General features: G+C 43.2%; 1 protein-coding gene across 6 annotated transcripts in view; it reads right to left on the bottom strand.

The window, feature by feature from the left end:
* satb2 (SATB homeobox 2) overlaps positions 1-12271 on the bottom strand; it is a 55407-nt gene that overhangs the window by 26624 nt on the left and 16512 nt on the right. For all 6 annotated transcript variants that reach the window (XM_063888212.1, XM_063888213.1, XM_063888215.1 and 3 more), the window contains 2 exons: positions 9198-9413; positions 5888-6073 (listed from right to left, as the gene is read on the bottom strand). In XM_063888212.1, coding sequence (XP_063744282.1) covers positions 5888-6073; positions 9198-9369 — 358 coding nt within the window. In that variant the 5' untranslated portion in view covers positions 9370-9413. The remainder of the gene's footprint in view (positions 1-5887; positions 6074-9197; positions 9414-12271) is intronic.

The following is a 12271-nucleotide window of genomic DNA, read 5'->3' as shown; positions in this document are numbered from 1 at the left end:
ACCATTGACTTCAGACCAGGGGACAGGAAGTGGTAAAACGCTGAGTCAGGACCCATTCACTGCTATATTGGTCATTACATCTGTGAAATATTGGTGGGGTTGGGTTATATCCTCCCAGAAGCTGCCATATTAACAGAAAGGACTTCAGGAGGATGTTAAACTGAATCCTAGCGGACGGAAAGCTAAGTGGGGAGGAATGGGAGGAATAAGCTCTCTTTGTTTAGTGTTTGTCGTATAAGGACTGAATAAATGATACACACTTCACCTACACGCTCACACACTCTTACACACACTCGGAGGTTTTTCATGGGGACTGGCTGGAGCTGTGAAAACTAAACAAAGCTAATCGCATTACGATCCTCCAAATGAGATCCAGACGGGTCCTGAGAAGTCTCCCCCACTGTCTCTCCCCACCTCCCTCCATATCTTCCTCCTCTCTCCCCCCTTTAGACTCTCTCTTTGTCCTCCTTTCCTGTGTTTACCGTATATCTCCGTTATATCTTTGATTCCCGTCAGGCTGAGCTGTGTTCTTCATTATCTGGCCGTACAGGGGGAGCATCATTTAACCCACTCGGTGGGGTGGGGTGGGGTGGGGGGGGGGGACCACATCGTACAAACCACCATCGTAGAGATCCCCCAAAATAGAACCAAAAAGCTATTTTATAAAATCAGTTTTTTCATTTTAGGTCATCTTGGTGGCATAAACAATCTTGCTTTTCAAAATAAAAGCTCCGTTTTCTGTCTAAATTAAGTAAGAAGTGTCAGATTTTATATACTTCAAACTCTTATTTAAAAAGAGGAACACATGTCAGAATCAAAGCTCCTTTAATATGTTAGATGTGTGTATTTCCATGTGTTTTGAGAAATTGTACATTTCATGAGCTGATTTTTATACATATGTTGTTCTTAATGTAAGTATTAGCTAAGTAAAATGACCTTAAAGTGATATATTTCCACGTTCTTTGCATATCATTCCGTGAAATTGTCTTGTGAAATAACATATTGCACAGATGACGACATGAGTTTCACACATGAGAGTTTGTTTGGGTTTTTCTTGTGAAAAAGGACGAAGATGGATTCCATTTTAAAGAGATGGAAGAAATTACTCAGATCCTTTTATGACAGGGAGAGGAAAGCACATCCTCCTCTTGTTTGTCTCTTCAACACACACGTCACACACAGATCCAAACACACACACACACACACACACACAGAAAGAAACTGGATCATCGGCTGAAAATAAGCCATAACAATTCCGCTAATGCCAAGTTAGGTGGAAGCAAACGCGTGAATAAGCAGACAAACACAAACTCACCGAGGACGGCACACAGAGAAGTGGACATGTACATGTTCCCGCTCGCATGCAAACACACACACACATCCTTACACACGCTCGCAATGGGAGGGTGAATGCATTAATAATTGATCCATCATTTTTTGGTCTGCTGTTCAATGGGCTCTGCTTCATGTCCACATTTAAAAGTAGAAATCATTGTTCCCATTTCCACATTAAAATTCCACCTCCCAGAGGCACGCTTTCATGTGGCCGGGCCGGCGGCTTGGCTCATGTCTGTGTGTCCATCCACACACACACACACACACCAATCCCATTGTCCCGTGCTGGAATAAGTCTTAATGGCAGCAGCAGCCTACACACACACACACAGAAACACACACACACACACACACACACACACACGAGGAGGCTTCTTCTTCCAAACTGGTCCCAGCTCCAACCCCTTGCACAAACCGAGGGAAACCCCATACGTCTGACGCACCCCCCCCCCCCCATCACCCCTCATTGCACCCTGAGGAACCCCTCTTGATGAAAATCTGTCATGCTGATAGTTTAGAGAGTGCTCCTCCGCTGAGATCTGGAAAATAATACGGGACCTTCTCTGAGGGAGCAACATACTAAGGCTTAATCTGATGTGCATTTCTGTTTGTTTTAAAAGTAGGTCTTTGCCACACCATGTGACTGCTCTTAAGTACAGAGTCCATGCAAAACCAGAACTATTCTGTAGTACAGCTTATGCATGAAGAGGATATACTCCAGTCCAACAAGGAAGGACCCTTCCAAGGACTGGATCTGATTCACAGGGAGGATACACAAATGATACACATTGCATTTGGTAAATGTACGTTAAGAGACGACGAATAACTCTGAAACTCAAATCAATCTGTCATTTAAACACAGCTTCTTTTGAGTAAACGTGTTGTGTCCACATTATGTCCTAAAGCTCACAAACATATCAAAGCCAGAGGAACAGCTTCCCAACTCTTGAAAGGAAACATCCGAGGAGCATTTGGATGCGCCTTGACGTTGGTCTGCGCTATTAAAGAGCCATCTAACTTTACAAATGTGCAAACACAAACCAAAACAGGAAGACTGTGGGGACAGACAGGAAGTGGTGGGTTTGACGTTAATGCAGGATGTTTATAAAATCAGTGGGTTTGGGTTAGTAATTCATTTGGGGTTAATTTAGGATCAAAAGTAAAGTGAGATGAGAAGATTGATGCCATCCACAAAGCTACAGCTAGCAGCCAGTTAGCTTAGCATAAAGAATGCAAACGGGGAAACTGCTCATCAAAATGCGTCTACCAGCACCTCCACAGATGGATTCATTGAGAAGTTAAGCATGCCTTGGATAAACGTGGCTGCTGTTAGAGTAAAATGTAACTCCACTACCCTGTGAATTGCTCAGATGTCCAGCGAATGGCGGACATGTGACCCTCCGTGGCCCGTCAGACGTGGCACTGCAACAATGCTCTCTCTCGCTGACCACCGTTTAAAGTACAGGTCTGCTCCCATCCATTCTATAAAAGCCTTCAGACCCTTATAATTGAAATAAACAATATCTCCCAGTTAATTACTGGGCTAAGCTAATTAAAGAAAGGCCGTGGTCCTTTAAATACACCGCTGGGACGCAAGAATGCAGGACACAATTCAAACAGGGAGAAAATAGCAGGGACTCTGTGTAATTTTGGTCGTGACCGCAGGGGGAAAAAATGTATAATTTAAGCCAGAAATTATTCATTTAACATAAACGCTTGTTTTAAAAAACAAAAAGTATTCATTTGGGAGAAGCCGGGGGGGGGAGGCGTGTGTGTTTTGTCTGTGATACTGCATGAATACACGGCATTAGTGTGAGCAAATGCTTTGTTGCATGGGTAGAGTAGAGTTTACAGGAGTGTGTTTTGTCCACACGCTGGAAGCTCAGAGTCGAGTTGTGATGTCCCGTTCAGTCTCGCCCCTGAAGCCCCTGCTGTGGCGCTTCAGAGGGGAGTGCATTGATGTGGACGGGTAGGACGAATGTGGCTCCATGTTTGCCACACACACACACACACACCCTGATGGGACAGACAGACCTCCGCTGATACTTGGCGAAAAACATTGAGGCTAAAAGTGTTTCTAATGGCATTCATCTGCAGACCGTAGCCGTGCAATCCGGCGGGATATTCTCGGCCGTCGCTGTCGGATAATGTGCATCTGTGTGATGTTTATTTGTCCGACTCCCTTTAACAGGCTGTCAATTGCAGCTCTGATTCTCTAGTAAAACCAAAAGAAGACATGAATGGTTGCTTTGAGAAGGACCGGTCATAGTGAGCAGCACATCTGCAGGGAGGAAGACCTTTTTGAAGAGTCACCTCCAAAGATTTCTTTCCAGCTGTTTAACGTCTCACCTTGCAGCAGTGATGTGCAGGTGTACCCCAGGGTGTGTCAGTACATTGTGACATCACTGGCTTGTGTAGAGGTGCTACAGTAGATGTTTAAAACTTTAAACCAAAAAAAGGCGTCAAAACAGCCCCATATTTTTAGCGCTGTTGCATTTATGACGCCTGAATCTCCAAATATTAAAGTTGCATCGATAGGTTTTTTTGCTCTGACCTATCATGATGAAGTAAACGGTGATTGCGCAATCAATGGCTGCAGAATACAGACATTATCTGTGCAATTCTGCTACTGGGTACGATCATACAGGAAAATAAAAGGTCTAATTTACGGCACAAAAACGGGGAAATCACTATGCCGTGTGTCAGTGCTTTTTCCAATAAAGGAAGCTAGCACTAGCTCAAGAAAATAATGCTAAAAGTTGCAAGATGACGTTTGTTCATTTGCATAAGGCTTTGCTGCAGTGAGACAAACACTGCCAAGAGAAAATGGAAAAAGTATATTAAAAATAGAATATATTCAAAGATATTTCGAGCTTCTTCCCATATGGTCTGAAGAAGTGGTTTGATTTGTTGCTTGCATTAGGCTCTGATGGAAATGGAAAGTTGTCTCTGAGGTAGCATCGCTTTAAAACACTTGGGTGTTAGGAGAAAGGGTCTGTTTCCACTTCAGATAAATCCAGATTAAGTGCATTTATTAATCTGAGTAACTGAAGTCACAGGATTTCTGCAGCCAAATTTCTAACTGAGGTCGAGAGTACACGCTGAGTTTCAGGGGGGTGCAGCGATAAGAGCGGCCGGCCTTGAGGCAATAAAGGGATTACCTGCAGCAGAGTGTTTATGACGAAGAGGAGAACACACACACACTCAGCAGCGAGATGTCAAACAGATGGGGATCCCCCACCATTCCTCTGTGTATTGCTCCCGCCTCGCTGCTCTGAGTTGTGACCGTTTTATTTCGATGTGAGGCAACTTCCCCAGATGGCATTTTCTGCATACTTGAGAAAAGACAGCAGTAAACGGCACTGTCCTGCTGCAGATCACTGCCATGTGTGTGACAATAAATTACAGAGCTTTTCTTTTCCTCTGCTTCATAAACATTCTCACACACACACACACGATGTATTTTTGTCTTGCGGGGACATTCCTGTCCGGCTCTTTGTTGTGTCTTTAATGGCTTCTGCAGCTCCGTCTGTGTCTCAGTTGTGTTTCTGAAACAATCTTGTGCTCATTGCCAGTGTGACAGCGCAGTGTCTGCTGGAAATAGACAACCTCACTTCCAGTTTGCTCCTCGACCGATGATTAGTGGGAGAGGCTCCGCTCGAGGATAATTCTCGTCCTGACCCCCGAGCTGCACGGGTATTACATTCTGAGTCAGGAGCGCCAGAGTTTACACAGCGAGACACACTGAGGGTGGAAAATAAGGACTATTAATAATAGCCTTGATGAAATCCTCCTCAAGCTCACGAAAGGAGGAGGATTGACCTCAGATATTTCTCTAGCAGTCCATGAAGTTTAGCTGCCATTTCTACTATTACTTCTGCAGCGAGCTCTTTGTTTCTCACCTCTGAAAACACTTTTCCTCGGCCCATTTCTGGATTGCTCTACCCCCAAGCTAAGACCCACCAGACAAGGTCTTCAATTAGATTTTATGAGGTGGTTTTATGCTAAGTGTCCAAGCGTTTTATCCATGACAAAGCTAATGAGTGAGCACTAAGACACATGTAAAGGTAATAAGTCTTGTTAGAGCAGGCCCGTACTGACCCACATCTATGAAGCTCATCACCACTGAACACAGAAATGTATTGGTTTAAGAGCTTCAAAAGTGTTATGCTTTGCAGCAGTCTTAAGGCCAACTCATATTCCTAATTTCTGCATGATCCCCAAGACTAAACATACAGCTATGTCTGGAAGGCCGTCTGTACGCCTAAAAAGTGTGCAGGCTGCAGTTTTTATCCACAGTCCAGTCCATGCATTTGCAGCTCTAGCTGGATTGTTGGGAAGATGAGGAAAGGATAACAAAAGAGAGAAGATGTTACGGCCGTTCCCAACTTGAATATAACGGGTCTTTAAAGGAAAACAAAGACAGCTAAATGGCGTTGAGTGTGGGTCGGTGCATGGACGGATGGACGTGGACCCTCTCTCGTGCGTACGGCACTGTGAGGATCAAAGGAGGATGTAACTGGTGTATGCAGTGTGTGTTTGTCCGACTGACCGTGGGCTTGTGCCGCCGAGCTGTGCGAGTATCCGAGGGCGAGCAGCGCCGTCTCCACCAGCTGAGAGAAGAGGATGTCCTTCCTCACCAACACGAACTCTGAATGCTCCTCCCTGCCCTCCCCCGCCTCCGTCTGCATCCCCCCGTCCGACTGCTCCACCACGCAGAAGACGGGAATCATCAGACCTGTGGAGGGAAACGGGATGAACAGTTTATCCTCTGCAGACAGCGGACATATGGATCATATTTATTATGCATCAAGCTTGTAATCACTTCCCTTTTCCTCACACTCTTCCCTGCTGCATCCCCTGAAGTCCTCAGTGTGTTCTATCCACAGGGGGTGCAACACAAATGGTGTGCATTGTTAAATAACCGCTAACAGGGCTGTTCCCTTTCACTGGCTTTTATCTAACGGACTATTAGATAGGAGGTCGTTATAATGGCTCCACTAACAGATATGCAAAAGCTATACAAAAGACCGGCACTGACATGTGCTGCTCTCATTAGAGGATTAACAAGGTGACAATTTGAGCAAAAGTGCTGCAGAATATTCACGTTAAAGCAGGAAGGGATGAATTCATATGAGACCTTGCAGGATTCAGGACAGGTGGCACCAAAGCAAGTTTGCATGAATCTCACACACACACACACACACTCTTTCTCACACACTCCCACGTCAAAGCAGCACATGGAAGTGAAACTATTTAACAGTTATTTGCGGAAAATGCATTTAAGTAAAGCCAGAATACATTTAAATCTGGGATAAATACTAAATAAAGAACACGTCACGGTAGGGATACCAAATAAAAATCCTGCACAGGAGCATCATAGGGCCCCTTTAGGTATATTAAGTATTTTGGACATCCAATCACTTCTAGAGTCTGATTTTGAGTCAAGAAAAAGCAATATGATATCCAATAATTAGACTCTGTGGTTTTTTAATGAGTGCTGTCCTTGAGACATTGGTCTAGGGGTATGCAAATGAACTTGTGCATTACAAATGAAGACCTGAAGAACAATATTTGATCAATAAAACACTGATACCCAGTGTCTGGTTACATGAGAGTGGGTATCAGGTCCTCTTGGCTCGCCGCTCTAATATCACTCCCTTTTTCCTGAAAGGCTTTTGGTTTTGGGCCACCTGTCAGCTGCCAATTAATTAAAGCTCTCTGAAGAAATGATGGAGAGAGAGCATTAGGCAGCGTCCCAGCACTAATAATAATACAGTGCCATACAATGACACACACACACACCGAACACACACACACGCAGCATCACATCCAGCCGTTGTTTTAATCAGTCAATTCCTATATTTCTATTTCCTCCTCATTAATCACTCCGCTGCAGTCCTCCAGGCTCTCATGGAGTGAATTACACACCGGAGCACGCTGCCAATTCAAGTAAGTGAATTTCCCCCAACAGGGAAATATAACTGTCAACACGGAGCAGCTCCCACTCCTCTCTTTCTCCCCCCCCCCCCCCACTCTCTGTTCCTCCACCTCTCTTATTCCCAGTGTCCTGTGATCTGGTTCGGATGATGGGATGTTGCCTCAAGCCTCTAATCCCTCTAATATGTACAGGGATGAGGGTCTTAAAATAAGATGTGTGTGTGGAAGTGTGTGTGTTTTGGCTGCGTTTGTTGGGTGTGAGTGTCACTGAGTTTGTGAATGTGGACATATGGTTTGTGTGTGTGTGTGTGTGTGTGTGTGTGTGGTTTGGAGGAGACACGTCTAGTTTCCTGTCTTCAGAGACACCCCGTCATTATTTCAGGCCGTCCTCCATCCTCCTATTTTCTCACAGAAATATTCTTTACTACGACTCCGGAAACAAGAAGTTCCCAACTCCTCATGTTTTTAGTATCAGCAGCATTTAGTTGTGTATTTCTTCTTCTTCCTCTTCTTCATTGACTCCTTCTTCTCCTCCTCTCACTGTGGTCAAGTCGTTGATTTTTTTAACCTCTAGCTCTTTCCAAACCACCGACAGATCCATCTTAAAAAAGCAGTTTTTTTACTTAAGAAAAATACAAAGAGGAGTACTGGGAAATATGTATGTATTAAGTACGCACCTCAAATCTACAACATCTCTTTTATGCAAACCATTTATCTTTTTGAAATTGTCAAAATCTCTTTAAAAAAAAAATGTTGAGGCGGAAAATTTCATTTTTTGGACATTTCGTTTTAAAAAAGTCAGATTTCTTAACAATTGATACCTTATTAGAATCACTTTCGATTTGAATTATTCTGACCACATAATTAATGAGTGATTGCATCTCTAAAAAAGCATACAAATTAAAATCATCTACGCCAACAGAGAGTTACAACAAGAGCGAGTTATATTTTTCTCAATTTAAGGACAGTTTAGTTCAGAGTCAGAGAGTACCTGAGTCACTTCTGCAAACACATGGCAACACACACACCCCTGCATGCACACACACATGCACACACACATAAACAAGCAACAACTTCCACAATGACCGCGTGGATCGATGGAGCAGAGTGAGTTGTATAAATCTTGTTTATACGGAGCAATCTGCTTTATTTGGTAGCATGTATTATACAGGTCCCTCCAGACGTATAGATTATCAGGAGCAGCTCGCAGCGCCGCAGAGCCAAACTCTGGGTCTCAAACCCTCCACACCTGAGGGGAGTCAACAGCTGTTACTGTTACTAAAGATAATACTTAGTTGTTGATTTCTTAAGTGTAAGATCTGTTTTGTCCTAAACATTTTTGAGGTGACAGACTGGAGAGGACAATACTCACCACTGTTTATATTAGTGTTCACATTTTATGTATTCTATTTTATTCCATTTAATATGGTTTTTAATTCAATATTTAAGATATTTTTGTTCTTACTTTACCTTTTTCTGTTTGTAATTTCATTCTATTATTAATTGAATAAATATTATTACATTTTTGTCTCATTTTAAATATTTGTATTTTATTTTGAAGTTAATATTTTTCTTCCGTCTGTTATTTTTATTATGTAGGCAGAAAACACAGTCAAAAAGGCCCTTTGGCATGTCTTTTAGCAGATGCCTTTATCCAAAGTGACTCCCGTGAACTTAAATACTGTAGACATGCCCACTGGAACATTTTGACAGGTCAACATGGACTGGGAATCGAACCACTGACCCTCTGATTAGTAATCGCCCGTTACCCCCCTGAGCCACAGCTTCTCAGTCATTATGAGATGAAGGTCTCCTCATCACTCTGGTGTTTGTGTCTCTGTACAGGTGGATATAAAGCCCCCTTCATATTGAGTTAAATGAATCTCTTCAAACAAACGTCTGTTGATCCGCACCCAGCTCACCTCCGAGGGGCCTCAGGGGGGCTCCGTTGTGGCGGATGCGATGCCCGGTGGGGCTCCCGTTGAGCTCCAGCCGGCCCTTCTTCCCTGGAGGAGGCAGGCCGCTGAGGTCGGGGCTGCCCCCCCTCCGCTCAGGACTGTCCTGGGTGATGGGACTCTCCCCGCCTCGCTCCATCCTCCTCCACAGCCCCAGAGGAGCTCCAGCCAGAGAGAACGAGTCTAAAGAACATGATCACAAGAAAGATTTGAGACATTCTTCAGGGTTATTTAAATTTCACTTCTTTATGTATATTTTCATTTTATTATTTAGTATTTATTTTATTTTTACAAAGCATTTAACACATATGAACATATCGACATGACGGAGTAAAACTAAAGGAGATATACAAACTTTAAAATTGCATCAAAAGTGCAGAGCCTGTCTGCCAGTACGACAGTGAACAACCTCCATCAGAAATCCTTAATTGCTCCCATCCCATGCAAATAAAAAAGGCAAATACAAAAAGCATAGCTAACGGGTTAGAGTCAAACCAAATTAAAGAAAAGACGTAAACCAACTATGAACTGTAGCAGTGTATTCATACGCTGCAGAAAATAGTCCCAAACGAAAGCAGTAGTTCCTCTTGTTTGAGTGACGCCTCGTAAAACTACGATGCATCAAAGATCCTACTGTGTACATATATTATAAAAGCCATAATAGTCCCTACCTTATCGTGAGAATATCAACGTCCACTAGTATTGTTTGTGTTGTTCATTGTCAGCGACAGAAAAAGGATCATTCTTACATTTTATTGAAGTTTGTTGTCAATAAAAGGATCCTATTTTATTTTTCATATCTTTTACTGGACCTTTGTAGCTCCTTATGTTTATAATTGTTATATTTAATATATGTTTGTATTGCTTTAGCTTCTTATGTTTGTATAAATATTTAAATTGGATTTTTCTATTTATTTTTGTGACGAAAATGGCAAAGTCTTAAAGAACAAAAGACGAAAATGACGATATATGGCAAGTTGTTCATCAGTGTTGATGTGCAGGCAGTGTGAGTATACAGTGTTTAATGTTTGGTTCATACACATGACGCGCACACACACACACACACACACACACACACTCGTCCCCTGATGAAGCAGCAGCAGCCAAACCTCTAATAAAGGGTAATGCATTAGAAACGGTGCCAGGCCGGGACAAAAACGCTCGCCAACGTTCACACGGAGCCAAATGGACTTTCTTTTATTTACAGACGAGCCCCTGGACAATATCGGAGCATGTGTGACCCTCAGCGAGGAGGGAGGAGAGAAAAAACGATGGAAATGAAGCAAGTGAGGAGTGGAAACACAGGGAGGGACAATGAGCCAAACAAATGAGGAGGAATGCTTCTTGTTTGAGGGTGGCATTTTCCAGAGCGCTTGATTAAAAACTCCTCTTCCTCCTCCTTCATTTTTAATATTTCTGCAGCTTTTTTTGTTTTTACTGCTGCAGCTGTCGCAACTCTGAGCAAACACATCGTGTGGTGTCCCGCCTCGTTCTCTACCTTCTCTTTATTACACAACAACAACAAACGGAGGAAAAAAACCCTCAATGTGACACGTATTAAAAGCCCGGGCAGCATTTCAAAATGTACAATAAATTAAAAACATCAGGAGTGGGAGGAGGAGAGGCCAGTATGTATGAAATGTACGAAAAATAAAAAGTTCAAAGAGTGACGCTGAGCGGGGAGCAATGGGTGTTAATGGGAGTACAGTGGTGGCTGTAATTCACACTGTGAGGCTCTGCAAATAAATCTGACGGCTAACAATAAAAAATAAACTAAATATATAACAGAGCAGAGAGAGGAACACACCAGCTGCTGCTCTTCATCTACTGTATTTACTCCCAACACATTGTACGTGATAGGCTAAGGGGGGAGCTAACCAATCAGAGCAGACTGGGCTCTGGTTTCAGACAGAGGGTGAAAAGAGGAGCTGCAGAGAAAACATCAGCAGGAGAGGACTCTTTAAAGTAGAGACGCTACATACTGATATACACCTGAACATCAGCAGGAGAGGACTCTTTAAAGTAGAGACTCTACATACTGATATACACCTGAACATCAGCAGGAGAGGACTCTTTAAAGTAGAGACACTACATACTGATACACACCTGAACATCAGCAGGAGAGGACTCTTTAAAGTAGAGACACTACATACTGATATACACCTGAACATCAGCAGGAGAGGACTCTTTAAAGTAGAGACAGTATCGGTAACCTGGAGGTCAAACTCCGAATGTTTTTATTTTTGAATAATCCTCCTGAGGATCAGTTCTTATCAGCAGCAGGTCCTAACCTGCCGTATCTCCCCGCTGCTGACGATCCCTATCAAGACCTCGCCGACATCTCACCATCACACACACACACACACACACACACACACACACACAACAACAGACACTCCCAGCATCATAATCTCTGCACACATCCCGCTTCAATCCCATTTGATTTTTTTCAAAACAAGTCTGACCTCGTCCAATGATCCCCAGGTCACGTACGTATGTGTTAATAACTCTTAATGTATTCTGATTCTGAGGTGGACACCCAGAAGTGTGTGTTTGAATAAAAACAGTTGTTGTTTTGATATGGAAACGTGAGGAATTCGAGCCTTTGCAGACCATTTACATGCACTAACACTGGTAGAACATACAGGAGAGGTTAACCACCTTAAAACTCACATGTAAATACTAGAGTTGGTTGTTGAAGTGCCAACAGACACCTCCTCCTCCCCAGACTGATAAATTCTAATCTATTTTATGCAATTATTACAGGCGTGTTGAGCAATAGCCCTTTTGTTCTTCACTGGTTGACGTTGTTCATTAAATCAGACGCTGATATCTTCAAACGCTGTCATCGGCCACATCCTAAATCCATCTGCGCTGCATTGTTTGATAAGGCGTGAGATAGTCGGAGTTGTTAATAAAGAGTCGATAAGACGCGTATCTGTTGTGGAGACGGGTAACTAATGTAATGTGTTTTTGATAAGGACGGGTCATCCCAACGCGCCACCTTTATTGCTTCTCTGGTAAACTGTCAAGAGGAACTG

Source organism: Eleginops maclovinus, chromosome 7 (genome assembly GCF_036324505.1).
Source record: "Eleginops maclovinus isolate JMC-PN-2008 ecotype Puerto Natales chromosome 7, JC_Emac_rtc_rv5, whole genome shotgun sequence".
In the NCBI taxonomy this organism is placed as follows: domain Eukaryota; kingdom Metazoa; phylum Chordata; class Actinopteri; order Perciformes; family Eleginopidae; genus Eleginops; species Eleginops maclovinus.
The sequence above is the reverse complement of the archived record's forward strand: the minus strand, read 5'-3'. Positions and strand labels throughout refer to the sequence as shown.